At 48.4% G+C, this 19,056-nt stretch overlaps 1 protein-coding gene across 2 annotated transcripts in view; it reads right to left on the reverse strand.

Annotated features, from left to right (window-relative positions):
* The window catches only part of LARP1 (La ribonucleoprotein 1, translational regulator), a 53,595-nt gene that overhangs the window by 14,701 nt on the left and 19,838 nt on the right, over positions 1 to 19,056 (reverse strand). The window contains exons 2-8 of one of the 2 annotated variants that reach the window (XM_027077616.2): positions 5,820 to 5,881; positions 5,504 to 5,569; positions 4,375 to 4,549; positions 3,323 to 3,451; positions 3,040 to 3,246; positions 2,778 to 2,940; positions 1,731 to 1,875 (exon numbers count right to left, since the gene is read on the reverse strand). In XM_027077616.2, coding sequence (XP_026933417.1) covers positions 1,731 to 1,875; positions 2,778 to 2,940; positions 3,040 to 3,246; positions 3,323 to 3,451; positions 4,375 to 4,549; positions 5,504 to 5,569; positions 5,820 to 5,881 — 947 coding nt within the window. The remainder of the gene's footprint in view (positions 1 to 1,730; positions 1,876 to 2,777; positions 2,941 to 3,039; positions 3,247 to 3,322; positions 3,452 to 4,374; positions 4,550 to 5,503; positions 5,570 to 5,819; positions 5,882 to 19,056) is intronic. The other variant, XM_053199789.1, reaches the window with a different exon arrangement.

Below are 19,056 nucleotides of genomic sequence, written 5' to 3' on the forward strand. Positions count from 1 at the left end.
GTTGATGTCATCAGCAATTAAAATTTGGGGCACAGGATAAAGGATTATTACAAATAGAAGATAGTTGGAGTTGAATAAAGATCCTGTAGTCCTGAACTATAATGGAAAATATCAGTAGAGGGGTGCCTGGGTAGCTCAGTCAGTCGAGTGTCCAACTCTTGATTTCAGCTCAGGTCATGATCTCACAGTTGGAAGGTCAAGCCCCCTATCAGGCTCTGTGCTGGGTGTGCAGAGCCTGCTTGGGATTCTGTCTGCCTCTCTCTCTGCCCCTCCCTGGCTCACTCTCTCTCAAAATAAATAAAAAACAAACTTAAAAAAAAAAAAGAAAATATCAGTATTATCTCATGATGCATAAAAACAAAAAAACAAAAACAAAAAACTCTAGAAACAATGACCAATCAAAACAGCAACAATCAACTCAGACTGTAGTATTTAAATACCACTTCCCCAGAAGTGAGGACCCAGAATTTCTTGAAAATATGGCCAATCCCCTAACTGAGGCAGGAAACGCACAAGATGAACCAAGGCTCCACTAGCCAAAGATGGGACAATTTGATTCAGCATATGAACTGCAATGGGTTGAAAAAACTGCAGTATGTTTGAATTCACAGGTTGTAACACTGTAATGGTACTAAAAGATACTAAAGGAAAAAAAAAGAAAAAAAACAAAAAAACCAAAACAAAACAAAACAAAAAAACAATCCCAAGCGCCAAACCTTTAAAGCTATTAGGGATCAACTCATAATTCTGAAAACTGGTTAACAAAGGAAAGTTCAAGCATTTATCCGCCCTTTCTGTACAAACCATACCTCTTGGTATGCTGATGAGGCAAAGTTTCTCCTTAAAGAGGTATTCCAGGTAACAAATGAAGACAGATTCACAGAATTAGAATCTTACCATTTTACAATCCCTAATGAAATACCAGACAGTCATCAATAGCAGCTTCTAGCACAAGAGAACAAATGAAACGCTATGTGCCACCTGAGAGAATCTATCATGATCTTTACTCTCGACGAAGACGGGAGGAAAACCCCCCAAACCTGAATCTTGAATCTGATCAGACTTCTGGACCACCAATTTACAAAAAACTTGGAATATACAAGAATATGCTAAATGACACCACTGTGTCCCATGAGAAATTTGACAAAATACACAACCCAGTTTATTGAAATAATAAACTGCAAGGAAAAAGAGAAGGGAAGGGGAGACTTAAGACAACATATGGGTCTTGTCTGGATCCTGAGTCTCAGTTTTGACGAGTGGGGTGAATTTGCAACTGGCTGGGTATCTGGACATATGAAGGAATTAATACTTGTACATGTGATAACGACATGGTGACTAGGTTTCTGGCAGGTATTTATCTTTTTGAGACAAGTACTGAAACGTGGATGAAATGTCAGGTTACCTGACATTTTCTGCGAAGTAATTTGAAAGAGGAAACACAGATGGGGGATAGATGGAGTAAGATGGGCCATGAGGTGGTAATTGCTGAGGCTGGGTTCATCATACCATGCTGTCTACTTCTGAAATATCTGCAATTTTCCATAAGAAGAGAGAGAGAGAGAGAGAGAGGCAAGAAGGGAGGCAGAGAGGCTGGCCAAGCCCTGGAACTTTAGCAGAATTCATCAGATGGGGACTACTCCAGGGTTTTGTGCTGTGGCCCAAACTCTAGCTCCTTAAGTAAGGACCTTTCCTTCCCCTGCACCCCAGCCCCAGGAAGGGAGACCTACCGCAAAGATGAGTGAAATGTCAGTGGTAAGAGCCTGCACTCGGTGGAAGGAAGCAATAAGGGTGATGGGAAGGAAACCGTCAGCATCCATTTTCCGTCGCAGGAAGAAGTCTCGCTCTAAATTGTCCACGCTGAAGTAGTATTCACTAGGTGGAGGGGAGAAGACAGATGATTGCTGCAGCATCATTTAGGAGTCTGCTCTTCTTGTTCGGAACACCCCGGCCACCACACATAGCCTCTGACCGACCCTGACCCAACTGAACGTACAATTTTGCAGGCTGAAAAGAGATGCTATCTTTTTATGGCTCCCTAACCATTCCCCCTGCCCTTCGGCTTCTTTGTATGCTTGGCCAACCCCTCATCTTCCTTTAAAACCCAGTTCCAATGTTATTGGCCACTTTCTCCTCTGCTCCTAAAATACTACTGCACTGTACTGAAGTGATCCACCTCCTTGTATGGCTCCCCCGACTGAGGGACCATCAGAGTGGTTCAGAGCTAGGGTTTTGCCATCAGACAGAAATGGATTCTAATCTGTGCCTTGAAATACTAGCCATGAAACTCTGGGCAACACTCTGGGTCTGTTTGTTCACCTACGAACTGGAGAGAAGACTCAGCTCGTAGGAACAAGATAGCCGCAGGACTAAATAAGAGGATGCCTAGAAAGCACTTAATAGCAAGCCTTGCTACACTGTGTGGACTCCTTAGGTGTTTGCTAGCATTCTGACCGTGCTGCCATTATAAACAGAAGTGCACAAAGGGCTGGACTCTGGACACTGCCTCTCCTTTTTGTTGTGATAATTTTAAATTTTCTTTAGACGAATATGGTATTACTTTTGCAATAAATATTACCTTTATGAAAAATTAGCTTTTATTATGAAAATTTAACTTTTAAAGGATGAGCAGCGGTTAACTTTTTCAGTTCCAGCCAGGGGCAGGCACTGTCCCTAGCACCAGAAGGACCTGCCCATCCCTACTCTGCCAGCAGCTACCTCTGACGGCTCCCGGGCCCCTACGCATCCCTCCAGGAAGAAGGCTCCTGTCCACTCACATCTGGCGCTTGATGTAGTCTTTGAGCAGTTCCTGGTCCACGCTGTAAAGCTCAGTGCTGCTGACATTGTCAAAGTAGTAGGTGATGTTGTTCATGTACTTGGGGGTGCGAGGCCCCTCTGCACCATCAAACTTTCGGTAGCCAAACTGGTAGTCAAAATGGGCTATGGGGGAAATGGGCGCCATAAGGGAGAGGAGAGCCCTGCCCGCCGCCCCCGCCACGCTCCCTCGGACATCCCGGAGCCCAAAGGGGCCTCACGTACTTCGAGTGCCACCCCGGCCGCGTCCCCGGCCGCGACCACGCCCCCGTCCACGGCCACGGAAGGAAGCCCGCGCCCCACCAGCCCCATCACTCTTCACACTCGATGTCTCATCCTGGTCGTGCCAGGCAGGCTCCGGTTTGGTCTCTGGTTGCCAGGCTGGGGTGGGGGGGGCCATGGGCACGGGCACGTAGGTGGCAGGCTCAGACCCTATGGGGAGAGGGGCGCTGGGTCAGGCTTGAGGGTGACCCCCATGCCCAGGCCCTCCACAGTGGGCGGCGCATACCTTTGATCTCCCCGCGGTTGGCAGGCGTGTGCCGTGGCTCTGGCGGGCGAGCAGGGCGCGAGACCAGTTTCTCTCTGGGCACTTCAGGCTTCATGTCTATTTGCAACGGAACCCACTTGTGTTTGTTCCCTGGAGGACAGCATGGGCACATGAGGAAGGCTTGAAGGAGAGGTCTCTCCTAGCCATCCCTACCCCCAACCGTTCTTTGGTGTCTCGAGCAACAGACCTGTTCACAATTTGATGGCCCACACTAGACCTCATTTTCATCTCTAAAATAAGGAAGCCATGGACCTCAGTGCGACAGACACTCACAGCTGACTCCTAATATCAATTTCTCCATGGTCAGAGAACCACTTTCCGGAGCCAGACGCATGGCTGCCCAGAATTAAGACTGCACTTCCAGGCTCCCTGTAGACATTGTCAAAATTCTGTCTATGGAGAGCTCTGTGAAAGTAGTCAATTCCAGGCCGAGTCCCTAAGAGGGAACTGCTCTCCCCTTTCCCGTTCCTGCTAAGTGGAATGAAGAGGGAAAGAGTGAGCCATCTTGATGAAAAGAGCCAAGACACCACAGCAAGATGAAAGGAAAGGAATAGTTGCCATTCTAGGCCTGGCCTACTTACACTCAGCTGTCAGATGAGAGAAATGAACTTCTATCTTGTTTAAACTACTGTTACTTTGAATCTCTGTCAAAGCAGCCAAACTTGTACCCTAAACATCTTAGCGAGGGCAATGGAAACTCTTGTTTTAAATGAAATCTTACATGGGACAGCAATACAACAAGATACATTAAGATTCCTCTGAGGCGGGGACCTCATCTGTCTTGTGCACTGCTGGAGCCCAACTGCCGAGAACAGGGCTTACCGGATGCTTGTTAAGTAAGAGAAGGAACTGATGGACAGCAGGCGGAAGTGAAGATTGCTGGCCCGGTGGCCTACACCACTCAGCCTCCCAAGGACTTCTCGGGGCTCCTGAAACTCATCCAGCAGCCCCGAGTTCTGATACTTCACAGTTCTGCCTGCACACTTCTCCCAAGCCTGTTCCAAGCCACTCACCTTTCTTTTTCTGGCCCCCTCGCTGGCAGTCTTCGTCCCCATTCTTCTCTTCCCCAGATTCATCCGATTTGGTTTTTGGGCTCTCTTTACTATCACTCCCCTCTCCTTTCTCCTGTTCCTTCATGTCCTTTCTGGGGGGCAGCTTCCGGGCAGGCTGGGACTTGTGGGGCTGTGGCTGCAGTAGGAAGCAGAGTAACAGGGGGTGAGGTGAATCAGAGAGCCTCCTAGGATGGGGCAGAAGGACCCCTGCCACTAGAAAGGTGGGGCAGGGAAGATGCAGCATGCAACAGCAGGTTGGACTACATATATTCTTAGGTCTTGTTTTTATGCCTGAGATGCCTCCACTGGGAGGTGTGCTCAAACAGGCAGGAAGTAGGAAACAACCTGTTTCTTCATCTTCCTTGAGTCTCAGTAACTGAGACAACCCACCAGGATACAGGGGCCATACATTTACTTCCTATAGGACCAGACCGTCCAGGTAGTCTGTGGGACGAAAGAGATGCTAGCCCTTGGCTTGTCCACAGCAACCCTGTGTGTGAACTGAAGGCCAATGGCCACAGCCAGTGAGTGATCTAGGCCATCAGTCCAGAACAAAAGCACTGGAAGGGGGGGACTGATCAGGAGTTCCTCTGCTGGGACTAAAAAGCGCTACATAAGCTTCCCCAAGACATACAGTCTGGAGGTGGGTACCTGGCCTAATGACCACTCTCCTGCTTCACTCACTGGCAACCCAAGTATAGCTGATGGAGAACACAGGCTCTGGAATAATAATACAACAGACTTGACTTCCAAGGCCCACCTGACCATCAAGGGCTCGTTATTAGCCTCTCCCAACGGCTGGTTATTAGCTTCAGTGGTCTCATCTGTAAAACGGGAATTACTAAAGGACCTATCTTTAAGTCACTGTGAGGATTCGATGAAATGGTAAGCAGCACTTGGCAGTCCCTGACATACAGCAAGGGCTCAAATGATGATGATCCTTAGCTATTTCAGAGTTGCCCATAGTGTACCAACCACTCCTCTCAAAAGAAAAAACCGAGAAAGTTAAGACCCGAGGCTCTGAGAACTTAGGCCAAATGTGCATTTGTACATAGCATTTAAACCTGCCCACTCTTCCCCAAAGACTCACCTGCACACTCTTGTGGGCTATCTCTCCAGGTGTGGGCCAGTTGATTGCATCTCCAAAGTCACCAACCTGCAAGGCATGTTCTGTGAAGGCCCTGGGGTGGCCATGCCCGTGCCATTCAGCCCCTCACCCAAACAGAATCCAGCTCCCCGGAGAGATCAGAACCCACAATCATCTGTCCACTAGGACCACCCACAGTGGAGGCCCAGAGGGGCTCCCCCATTATTGAGAGGATCCAGAACTACCTCAAAGCTCAGAAGAGGCCACCACCTCCTTCTTCAAGGAAGCCCCCTTTAGGCAGCCTGCTCCTACTCCTTACCTTGCTGCCTTTGCGCTGTTTAGGAACTGCTGCCCTCACCACCTTAGCTGGAGCAGAATGTTCTGTGGGAACAAGAAGGGAGAGATGGTTATGCACAGCCCACGGAGGTGGCCACCGCTAGCTCATCCTCATGACCGCCTCTACTCCATCAAGCAACCTGCAGGTTTCCAAAGGAGGAAGACATGGTGAAGAGGGAAGGACACGTGCTCAAACACCAGTAACAAGTATACCAGCCTCTCTCTGAAGAAGTCATGGAAAATGAGACCATGGAAACAACCAATGGACAACACCCCATGAACACCCATGAAGTGAGGCAGGAGGTGCCCTCCCAGCTCTGTACTCTCCTATAAAGAGGGCACTGAGGCCTGGAGAGGGTAAATCTACAACAGACTGGGGCCATGCCAGAGCTGGCTCTGTAATTAAAGGCTCCCTAATCCCAGCAGGTTCCACGAAGGAAGGATCTGAAAGACCTTCTCTGGCTCTAACTAACACTGTGGAAGTCTGTGTGTGAGCAGACCTGGGCTAGTGATCATGGGGAAGGTAAGGGGAGAACCCTGAGCTGGCAGTCAAGAAATCCAGGGCTCTCTCTTCTGAGCATCCCCACCCCCCACCAGGACCAGCTCTGTCCTCAATGACCTGCAGTCAATAGAAAGGTTAGCCACTTAGGAAAGACTCTGCTGTTCTCCAAGTTCCCAAAGAAAACATGAGACCCATTTGACTCAATGTTCCTTTTAGGAATTTATCAGTACAAACTAGACAAGTGTTTAGAGTTATATACAAAGCCGTCCATAACAAAAGTGCTGTTTGTAAGTTCAAAAAATTGAAAACAACCTACATTTCCAACAGTAGAAAACTGGCTACAGAAATTAAAGCTTAACAATTTTTAGAGCAGGGGTGCCTAGGTGGCTCCATCGGTTGAGCGTCTGACTTTGGCTCAGGTCATGATCTCATGGTTTGTGGGTTCAAGCCCCACTTTGGACTCTGTGCTGACAGCTCGGAGCCTGGAGCCTGCTTCAGATTCTGTGTCTCCTTCTCTCTCTCTGCCCCTCCCCTGCTTGCACTCTACTCTGTCTGTCTCTCAAATATAAACACTAAAAAAAAAATTTTAAGCAATTTTTAGAGCAGTCATTAAAAAGATAATGTTCTACTAGAGATAAAAGATGTGAAACACAGTAAGTGAGAAAAGCTGCAATTCTATTTTTGTAAAGCAAAGAAAAAATGTGTATATGCACATATTCACAAGAATTCTGGAAGGCCATATAACTAAGTATCATCAGGAGTAACGTAGTATGTTAACAGTGATTTAATTCTGTTTGGAAATTTCCAGTCATTTCAATGAGACATGGGCTTTTTAAAAAGAAAACCTTTTGTTTGTTTGTTTAAAGGAAGAACTCTAATAGGTCTGGTCCCTTCTACACCTACACTTGCTTTCCCAACACACTTCTGAAGAACAAGGGTTTCTAAACCCTTCCTCCCTCAGAGATCCACGGGAAAGGTACATCCTGGGGCTCTACTCACCCACTTCTCTCCCATCATGTTGTCCCCACAGTCCCTGAACAAAGAAATCTGCCTAGCTGGTCTCAAAAGTTTTCTAGTCCTTGAGCACACCCATGTTCTCTTAATGAGTAGAACGAGTCCCTGCCTGACTCCTAACTATGAGGCCATGGCATCTTTGGCTTCCAACCCTTACCAGAACCACTGCCCCCTCAAGACACCCCTCATGCCTTCTGAGAGCTGGAGCTATGGAACCCAGCCCACAACATCCTCTACACCCAGTACTGGATAGTGGAGACCCAGAAATCTCTCAGTGCCAAGAGGATGGAGCCCATAGATCAGGGAGCTACTATGCACCGACTTTCTTGCTGATCCTCGGTGGCTCTGAGAAGCCTAATATCACCCAGTTCCCAGACTAGGCTGGTGCTTCAAACCAGGACCACGTAGGGGTGCCTGGGTGGCTCAGTTGGTTAAGGGTCTGACTTCAGCTCAGGTCACGATCTTGCAGTCCGTGAGTTCGAGCCCCACATCAGGCTCTGTGCAGACAGCTCAGGGCCTGGAGCCTGCTTCGGATTCTGTGTCTCCCTCTCTCTGCTCCTCCCCCCCCCCCAAAAAAATAAAAACTAAAATATTAAAAAAACAAAAACAAAACCAGGACTGGGTAGAGGGAGCCACCCCAGGATCATCTCCCATGACTATACCTGAGTTACGGGAGTAATCACTTCTCCAAGGACCCCCCTTGCTTCCTATCAGGACAAGAGCACGCCAAAGGACCTGCAACTTCAAGCTCGTTAACAAGACGTGGAAAGGGCGAATCAGGCTCATAGGGCAAGGTGTTCCTGAAGACTTTCCTCGAAAAAGTGAGGCAAAGTTTTTCAGGGCATTGTCTGCTTCTTCTAATAAAAAATAAACCTAAGAAAAACTCTTAAAATTGGAAAGAGTCCTATCCTGCGATCACCCTGCCTGACACTCCATTTGCTGAGATCACAAAGGGACGTGGTAAAGTACTGAAAGTTCAGTCTCTGATTAATGGGAGAGTCATCCTGTCATCCTGGGAAATGTCCCCATTCTCCCACTAGCCCCAAGATGACTGAGGGAATATGGCTAGTCTGAGCATACACAGGAATATTCAAGTAGTCCTGTGTGAAGTTTGATGAAAAAGGCCCATCCCTAGCTAGTCTCCCTCTGCCCCCGGGACCCACAGTGCCCTGCTCTTGCTCTGCTCACAGCTACATCCTCATGCTGCCCCCGCTCCAAGGAGGAACAAAGTCTCCCAGACAGACAGAAAAGTCCACTAGGGAGAGAGGACTATTTCTGCCTTTACGTAAAATTCCTAGATCTGTTAAGATCCTGTGGGGCTTAAGCAAAGGCAGGAGGGCTCAGTCAGATGCACTGCTCTCAGGCCCTGAGGGAGACAAGAAAAAACACTCGGCTTTTTGACTTCAATTACACATCCCTTTCTGGGTCCCCTTCCAGCCATCCTCCTTCACCAGGTAACCAAGAGTTTCTCTCTGGCTCCCTAATATACAGGGCCTAGCATCTGAAATGGTTCCCAGGGAAAACCAATCCTTTACGCAGGTGCCAGTCCCTAAGTCCAGCATCATCCCAGCCCAAAGAGGGAACAAGCCCCCTCCTCCCACTTCTGCGTTCTCAAACTTGTGCCAGCTGCTAGTGACCAGAGCCCAGCTCAAAAAACACTAAACTCACCACTCTGCATCTGCCCAAGAAAACGACTGTAGAAGGTGAGAAAAAAGGACCCATGGTTCTAATCCCCCCTGTTTGCAGATAGGGAGCAGAGGCCCTCAAGGGGCTTCCCTAGGGAAGAACCAGGATGACAGCCACAGGTCTCCACTCTTTTTGTTTAAGTGCTCCCTCCAGCTTGCCACAAATCCCATGTGGCCACTGGTAGGGTCAAAAGTCCTTCCTGGGGGCGGCTGGGTGGCTCGGTCTGTTAAGCATGAGACTCTCGATTTCAACGCAGATCATGATCTCACAGGTTCCAGAGTTTGAGCCCTATGTCGGGCTCTGTGCTGACAGGGCGGAGTCTGCTTGGGATTCTCTCTCCTTCTCTGCCCCTCCCCCACTCGCACTTTGGCTTTCACAAAGAAACAAACAAACGACAACCCACTCCTTCCTGGTGCAATCTTAGGGCGCTTCCCTGGTGTTTCCTGGTAAACAGGGTTACTGAAGACAGGGAAAGGTTCTCATGTACAGAAGGAAGTAGAACTGTGGAGAGATGGACCCTACTTGAGGCCCAGCATTCTAAGGGAGCCAGATGGCAGACAGAGGCCCTAGGAGTACCTTCCTCCTGATTAAAACAAGTCGGGGGCTAACAGGCATCTGGAAAGGGAGAAAAGCTACTTTCTGTCCCACAGGAACATCCTGAGCCAGGAGCCAATACTGAATGACTCTAGTTCCAGGGGGTGAAGGGGCTTCCCTAAATACACACATGCATTTGTGTATTAAATGAAGCACACCAGAATCTCTATGTGTGGTTGTGGAACACCAGAAGACTATGCACCTGTATCTGCATGGCAAACCCACTATTTTTCCTTCAGGTTACTGAGAGCGGTGGGGACCAAGGCAGCTAAACCACTATGGCTAATGGAGGATACCGGGAAACAAGGGGGGGGGGGGCAGAATGTGGGCGTTGAGGGTGAGCAGGGCAGAGAGCGGCTCTCCCTGCAAAGCGGAGAGGCTGACTGCACAACACTGACTATCTAACCCTCTGAGATTCTCTCTTCCTCAACTGTCACCCCTTCATTCAAACACTTGTCTAGGAAAGCAGACAGCCCATCATAAGAACATGGACTTTGTCATCCACTGCACTTGGCTGGAGGCCCTACATACTCTGCCCCTTGACAAGCCCTTTGAGTTTTGTTTTTTTTGAGTGAGAGAGAAGGAGGGAGGGAGGGAGAGTAAGAGAGAGAGAGAGAAAAAAAAAACATGAGTAGGGGAGGGCCAGAGAGGAAGGGAGAGAGAGAATACCAAGCAAGCTCTGTGCTGTCAGTGCAGAGCCCATTGTGGGGCTCGAACCCATGAACCAGGAGATTCATGACCGAAATCAAGAGTTGATGCTTAACCGACTGAGCCACCCAGGCACCCAGAGAAGCTTTTTGAACTTAAGTTTTCTCATCTGTAAAACTAAAGTCACCATTATCTCATAGGACTGCTGTGACAGTTAAAGGAACAGAGCATAAGAGTGCTCAGCATACGGTAATGCTAAATATTTCAATTCAGATTCACACACCAAGTTTACTATGGCCAAGTAACCCTCATCCTCAGGGTTAAAGAGAAAAAGAGACCATCAAATAATCTCTTAATATGAGAAGAATCAGAGCAACTCCTGGGAATCAAGTGGTTCAATTCACTGATTCAGATTACAAATGCCATCCCCTGTCCAGCTCCAGCCTGGCCCTTCTTCCGGACACCGCCCTCCAGAAGCCGTCCTGGCTCCAGGGCAGGTTTCCCAGGGGAAGAGGAAAGAAAGAGAGAGGATTCACCACAAGTCCTGGGGGGCGGGGTGGGGGTGGGGATGGGCTGTGACATCAGCCCCTGCTGCAGTAGAGGAAGGAAGAGCACAGGGAAGGCCTGGAGTTCCCTTTCAGTTGAAGAAATTTAGTGACTCAACTTTTTACTCAGCAAGGAAGAGGGACAGAGCTCGCCCTCCAGAATGTCTCTCAGCCTACCCAGGGGCCAAACCCATCAACACCCACTACAAAGCCAGATAAAAAGAAATATTTTCTATGCTGTCTTGTTCTAGAAACATCCTAATGCTGCTGACCCTTTGAAATAAAAGCTACCCAGAGGGACTAGATCTAGGAAATCTAAGGAGCAAAGACTTGGTCAAGCAATGGGAAGCCAGTGGTTTTTAGCGTGAGAAGGCACACGGGTTGAGTCAAACTCTTCAGGTCATGGTAACAAAGAACTAGTACGAGGGAGAAGCTGGAAATGAGACTGGGGGACAAATGTGGGTAAAAGGCAAGACGGGCCTAGGCCGGATGGGAGAAAGCCTGTGGGACTGAGAATGGATGGTCAGAGATCTCGGCCTCAGTGCCAGAAGAATGGGGAGGGCCAAATGTTTATTTTGGGGCTGGCACCATCTCCTGGAGATTGGCAGCTGAATAGGCTGAGTTTAGCCTAACCAGAAAGAATTTCTACTTTGGGGAACAAGGTTATTTGTTAGGCTGTATTTCTTGAGTTGACACTCACCAACTTGCTAATCTGTATGTGGCCATGAGGTCAATCTCCTCGGGGACCCTCTCAGACCTCAAGTAAAGTGTCCCTCCTACATGCTCTCACAGCGCTGGAACCGTCACCCCCTATGTGGCTCCTTGAGGCCAGGAAGCAGACTGTTCTGACAGCAGTAATCCCAGCGTCTAGCTCAGGGCCTGGCAATGCGCTGACATTTGTTGAATGAGTGGTAAGTTCACAAAACCCATCTCCTCTATGATTTCACACCAAGGAAAGAGGCTTTGTTTTCCGAGTACTAATTCCTGAGGCTACAGCTTCATCCTCCACCTTCAGCCACAGCTCTCCGGAGGCAAAGAACAAGTATCGTTGGCACTGCTGGCTTCCAGAGGAACCCCACGCCCAGCCCTGCCTTGACTCTGAGGCACCTGATTACCTGAAATCAGAGCTGGGTCCTAGTCCAGACTCCAGCACTCTTCAGTTGTATAATCTTGGGGGGCACTACTGACCACCCTCTCCGCGTCTCATCTTCCTCAACTGAAAAAAAGGTAGTAACATGAGGTCTGGAGGGGTGAGGAGAGAGAAGGCAAGACCTCAACCACTGAGATTTCTCATCAAAGAGATGCTAGCAACAAGCTGTGGTGATAATATTAACAAGTGCACACGATATGTACTAGGCACTTACTAGGTGCCATGTGCTGTTTTAACACTGAGCTTGTTTTTCTAACTGGTCTCATTTTATTTTATTAAAAAAATATATATTTTTTAATGTATTCATTTTTGAGAGACAGAGAAAGACAGGGCATGGGCAGGGAAGGGGCAGAGAGAGAGGGAGACACAGAATCCAAAGCAGGCTCCAGGCTCTGAGCTGTCAGCACAGAGCCCAACGTGATGCTTGAATTCACGAACTGTGACATCATGACCTGAGCCGAAGTCGGACGCTCAACCGACTGAACCACCCAGGCACCCCATAACTGGTCTCATTTTATAAATGAGGAAACTAAAGCACACGGTGGAAAGATTATTTGCCAAAGATATTTGCAAACTGAGACCCCAAATGTGGAAGGGAGCAAAACCATCTAAGGGGAAGGTGAGGCAGAAGGAGCCTGGGTTACATCGCCCAACTGTGCTCATCCCTCCTAAGCCAGCCTGAGGGCAGAGTCATGGAGGAAGAGTTTGGGGACCACAGTCCTTTCAGCCTAACCCCACTCATCCTAACACCCCTTAAGCAGAAACACTCTTCTACCGAGTAAAAAGTACACTGGGTTAACTTCCGCACCTTGTTCACCAGTTCTTGTCGCTGCCATTGCCGCCACTTCTCAGAGGTCTCTCTCTGCCCAGCCCTCCTGCCCCGACTTCCCCCCAGACCCCAGACCTGCAGATGAAACACACAAGGGACTGGAGGGCATCCTTGCGTGCAGGAGTGAGTGAGTGAGTGAGTGAGTGAGTGTGAGTGTGTGTGTGTGTGTGTGTGTGTGTGTGTGTGTGTAGGGGGCTTCAGAACATCAGACCATCTAGAGGCTCTGCTCAAAGGAAGCTGCCAGCCCCAGTGTGAGCGAGCCCCTTGGCCTGGGAGGAGGGGCAGGATTGCTGGGTTCCAGTCACATGATGCTGCCTGGCCTGGACCAGGCCCAACCTCAGTAGACTATCTTTAGCCTGTGGTGACCCAGGCAGCCTGATGCCCCCACTCTTCATGATCAGACATGGAATCTGCCCCCACAGCTGGTCCTAGCCCCTAAAGTCCGACCAAAAGCTAACTAATAATATTACAACTGGAAGACACAAACAGCCAGTGAAGCCCCTCGTCTCCAAGTGCCACCACCCTAACACAGCCTTTCTAAAGAGCACATATGGTTCTAAATAGAGCAGTAATAATAGTAACAACCCCCTTTTACAGGGTGCTAGTCTAAGTTGTTTTGTTGTGTGTGATTTTACTAAATTGCCTCAAAAAGACACTATTAGTTCTGTCACTCAGAAAATGAAATGGAGGCAAGGAACTTGCCTAGGGTCACACAGTATATATTCTGTGTGATGTTATTCACACATCTCAGCATTATTTTCAGATTTCTTCCAAGGAAGCCTTCCCTGTTGAGTGCCCATTATAAAGAACTACCCAACTAGCAACTCTGGATCAAGTCCTAATTCAGTCTGTAACCTGGGGTCTTCAGAGCCACCCCCTGAAACAGCTGCACTTGTATCTCAACCTCACTAATCAATTACTGAGCCTGTATTACATACATCCTTGAAAGGTGCTAAAGTTCTTTACATACGGTAACTCATTTCTTTTTCACAACCGTTCGAGAGAGGTATGATGCTGATTCCAGGTTATAGAGGAAACTAAGGCTCGGAGAGGCTAAATGACTTGTCCACAGTTCAGCAGGCTATGAACTTCCGGAGCTGGGACTGAATCCCAGGTACTGCCTGACCCTTCCCCTGGGCTTTGTCGGCCTATAACACATCCTTTGTGGACAATGATTGCAAACTCCATAGGGTGGGGATCTCTTCCACTGTGCCCACTGGCCTCTGAAACCCAGGGTTGCAGCATGTACATGGCAGGCCCACAGTAAACATTTACCGAATGAAGCAATTTACAGAAGCACAGGTGCTTCTCAAAGAACTCTGAAAGGGAAGAGAGGTTAGTGCCCCTCTGCATTATGACTGAGCAGCACACAGCTGTACAGTCCAGCAGCTGCAACCCCTTTGGGGTCTAGACCTGCGTTCTGTACTCAGAATTGGAATCAGGGTGCTTTAATCCAAACACCACGGGCCAGCCGTGGAAAACAGAGGACCGCGAGGGTATGTGGCAGACGAGCCAGCACAGGAACTTCCCAGAGGTCCCAGACTTAAGCCCCCAGGCCTCGGGCCACACCAGAAATCACAAGTCTGGCTGGCAACCCCGGCGAGCTGGGAAGCACAGCTATAGCTAAGGGGGTAGCATCTGTGCAAAAGCAGCCAAGGCTCTACCCTCAAACACAGACTTAGTGTTTCCAGAGCTTCTGAGTTTTCAAGAAAAGTAAAAAAAAATAGATTAAAAAGAAATTTCTGGCTTTATAAATACTGCTAATCAATTCACATTAAAAAAAAACAAAAAAACAAAAAAAAAACCAAACCTCTTCCATGCATCATATTCTGCTAGTGGGCTCCTGCATGCTCTCTTGAGGGACAGGCCAAGCACTGGGCAGCTGGGCCCTGGATTTCAGGAGCCACCCCTTTCAGGAAGGTTTTGAGGCACAAGTAACCCTCCACTGCCCACCTGACTCCATTGTTCTGATGTGGGAAGCTGCTGACCTCAAAGCTGGTTTTCCCCTGGTAACCCACCACTTCAGGTAATGCAAATTCACTTTTATTGTCTTAATCTAGGGCATTCTCAAGAGGCTTCTGAGTCCCCCGCCTTCCCCAAATTACTTTGGATTACCACTTTATTGGAGTGGAGAGGCTCTCAGACCCAGCCAAGGCTAGAAGGGACTTGAGAACTCTTCTCCTTGTAGAGACAGGAAAGCTGAGCCCAGGAGGGATCAGGCTGTGCCCAAAGTGCCCAGTAAATTGTTGTGGAGTTGGCACCGAATATCCAGTTCCTGCCTCTAAATCCAGAGCTTTTCCAGCTGGTGGGAAAGCCAACTTCCTGCCTCAACAAAATACGCTCTGTTCACCTCGATACTCACTCATGGCATAGGGGCATATCATGCATGGGTGAGGTGGGGAGTGGGGCGGCAGGTTCAGAAACCCAAGCATTCCAGGAACCACCCTGCTGTTTTTAAGATCAACAATTTCTCACATGAAATTGTAATATATGACAGAAAAGGAGGGGTGCTCTTGTTGAAATGGATCTAGGAGGGGGACCTCACTTCTGCCCCCATCTTTTTTCTTCACACTTCTCCCGGGAAGGCCAAACCTCTCGGCTCCCTCTGGAAGATGTGGGGTAGGCAAGTCCTGATCACTTACCCATGCAGTATGCCAGGTTAGGCTCCCTCACTAGCCCTCAGTTTCCTGCTCTCTGAAATCATTGAGCCCTAACAGCTCCAGCCCTGCAGGCTAGGTATGCTTGGCAACAGGAAATCCCAGAGAAATGGAAGAGACTTGCCAGGTACCCCAGAAACAGATGGCAAGTTGGGAGGTCTTAGGTACGGGCTAGTTATACTGATCCAGCTCAAAAAGGCAGGTCTTGCTTCCCTGAAGCAGTTGATCTGCCCCTCTTGAGGGGTCTGGGCCAGGGGACTGCTTCAGTGTCACATGCTACAGCTCGACTGGAAAAGAGTAGAGCCCTGGGATGCCATAGATGAGGAGACAGGGGCTGCCCCACCTGCAGACACCCCACCCCTTCTCACAGATGTTCTCAAAGCACTGCCAGGTACCCTATTACTCTACTCTACAGTCCCTTCCCCTTCAGCAAATGTAGTGGGGGGGGGGGGGGTGGCAGTCTGAGTCCTATCCAAAACCCACTCTATCACCAATTTACCAGGCTGCTGGGCTAAGAACAGGACAGAGCAGCAGTTAAGAGCATGGACTCAAGTTCACCCAAAGATGTTCTAACCACCAGTCTGCATCAAATAAGTAACCCACAAGACCAGGGGACATGGTTAAATCAGACCAACCTTTCGTGGAGCTTGTAATTTGATAGGCATTAACTGGGACACACAAGAATGAGCCAAACAAGTAGGCTCATGATGGAGGCAAAAAGACAATTTACATGGGAAATTCTAGCATCAGACTTAATCTCTCATTGTGAGGTTCATGATAGCTGCTAGCTCACAGATTTACAGCTTAAATGACATCATCATGAAACACAGAACTATCATAAATACATGGCTATTTTTTTGGCTCTTTGAGGCAACTCCTGAATCTCTCTAGTGCTTTAAAAGAGAGAGATGGATAATGGTTGCCAGATTTTTAAAAAATCTCTAATTAAATGTGTGTTTCATATCAACACGTAATTTTTCCTATGCAATATTTGGGACATCTTATACTAAAAAACTATCCACCATTTATCCGAAATTCAAATGTAATTGGGTGTCTGGTATTTTTATTTGCTAAACCTGACCACCACAGGAAGGAAGGAAGGAAGGAAGGGAGGGAGGGAGGGAGGAGGGAGGGAGGGAGGGAGGGAGGAAGGAAGGAAGGAAGGAAGGAAGGAAGGAAGGAAGGAAGGAAGGAAGGACGGACTACTGCTCATGTTCCATGACAGTGGGGTAGTGAGCAGGGCCCTGGGCTAGGGAGTCAGGAGACTGGATGCTGGTACTGGTATCCTTGTGGTGGGAGATGGCCATGAGTTCCCACCTGGGTGTCTTCAGTCTCGCCATTCAGAGGCCTGTGGTTGGGGTGGAGGGGAGCCTGTCATCTGTGGTCCTTCCAGGCCTAACATGCTTTGATTTTTATCCCTGTATTCACTGATCATCCTAACTACAACTTAATTGAAGCTAGATGTCCAGGGGCACAATCTACCTCCAAAACCACTGCTACAAAGTACATCAGCCCTAAGATTTTAATATGCAGAACTACCTATCCTCCGAGGAGCTTATCAAAATGTAGATTCCTGGGTCGCACCCTCCAGAGATTTTTGCTCAGAAATGGTAGGGCCAGGAATCTGCTAGCTAATTCTAAGGCAGGTTTTCTCTGGACATACTTGGAAATTTTTTAACTTAACCCAGTGAGTTTCAACTGCTAATTCTGATAGGGGTTACCAGAACCACAACACCACATTTAATATTTTAAAATCAGGGCTACACTTCTTAAACTGGTAGTGGGTACATGGGTTGTTTTAATATTTTATATTAATTAAAATTAGTATTTATCATATCCATATATTTATAATTAAGTTTAATATAATTAATTTGATGATTAAAATTAAAATATTTAATATTTTTAAATTTACATTTATGTACTTTTTAAAAGGTACACTTAAGTTCTTTTCTAAAGATTTTATTTTCAAGTAATCTCTGCACCCAACATGGGGCTCAGACTCACAACCCCGAGATCAAGAGTTGCATGCTCTGATGTAGCAGGGCTGGTCTGATGGACACGGAACCCAAGCCCCCTACCCGTTAACCTTCCACTCAGCTGGGGTTTCTGAGCACAAGGCTATATGAAAAACCCTCACCTCACAGCTGTGGAAACTGGGAACAGTGAGCTAGCAGGCTGGCAATACCACTTGGCGAAGAGGGGCAGGTTTGGTTTAAATGCATACTCCTGGAAGTCCCTCAAGCTCCAGGAATCAGTCTGGTGAGGAAAGCAGAGCTTGGGCATCTGCAGTTTTAACAAGTTTCCGATGCAATGCTGATGCCAGTTAATGTTAGAACGGAAACTGCTGGGAAGGAACCCTTCCAGTCCAGGGCCTCATGTTTGCAGACACAAATGACCTGGCTCACAAGAGCAGGAGGGAGAATGCTTTAATTACACACACAAACAGCAGCCACAGGAGGGGTACATGAGAAGCACATCCCCTCCATTTACCCCAGTCCAATCTCTAGCATCAGGAATCAAGACTGGTCAGGCCAAGAAGCCATAAGCTGAGCGTCCTGACAGATGGGAGGTCACAAAGGATCAATCTGGGCTGGGTTCGGGGTTCAGTTTCACAACAGGCTCCAGACTATGGCTGTGCAGAAGAAGAACGGAGGCTCTGAAGGGAACAGCTTGCCTGCCTCCTTTAACAGCCAGCCAGCCTCCACGCTCTTAGGCTAAGCCTGCTCTTTGCTCACCCAGCGCCCTGAGGCCTGGGTCTGCTACACAATAATGGCTATCACTTACTAAGCATTCACCTCAAGCTTCCTGTTGCAGGATTTTTGTGCGTTTTGACCCTCACAATGGTGGAATTACTGAGTAGCTAGCCAAAGTCACACGGTGAGAAAGTATCTGACCCAAGGATCTGAAATCTCAGACTACCCTAGGCCTCTTTCAGCACTGCAGGAGATCAGTATTAGGTTCTCAAAGGTCTCCAGCTCAAACCTGTGGGCCCAACAGGCGACTGAAGCCACCAGCACCAGAATCCCCTTCTCTGAGACTATTAGCCTACCTGCCAGGTGGGGATGCCATTCCTCAGCACAAGGGGAAAAGGGCAAAGCACAGTCAGGAATCAAAGCACTGTTTATCGAAAGGCAATGCTCTAGGGTCACCGGCAAACCAAAGGCCTGAGCCCTCGCCAGCACCAAGCCCAAGAGGATTTTGCCTCCTCCAGCAGATCAGAAAGGAAAGGATGGAGAAAACTGTAAATACCTTACAGTACAAAGGACAGGGAAGAGAGGGGAAAGCGTGGTGGAAAAAGCAGGGACTTTGTATAGTTTCTGCTATGGGGCACAGGAGAGCTGAACAGAGCATAAACCACCCATCCAGGTAAACTACCCTTCCTTACCCTTGCTGACCAGGGCTAATCAGCTTTAAGATACTTCCTCATGCACCACGGTGTCTACGCCTCAAACAGTCTGAGGTAGGAAGATGCAGTTCTCGCCAGAGCGAGCTTCCTGACTTGTCCCAAGAATATCAACTTGTTTTTTGAGATCCCAGCCCTATGTTCCGACCAGCCTATTGTGTCACCTGACCATTGGGAACTTGGACATGGAGG

Source organism: Acinonyx jubatus, chromosome A1 (genome assembly GCF_027475565.1).
Source record: "Acinonyx jubatus isolate Ajub_Pintada_27869175 chromosome A1, VMU_Ajub_asm_v1.0, whole genome shotgun sequence".
In the NCBI taxonomy this organism is placed as follows: Eukaryota; Metazoa; Chordata; class Mammalia; order Carnivora; family Felidae; genus Acinonyx; species Acinonyx jubatus.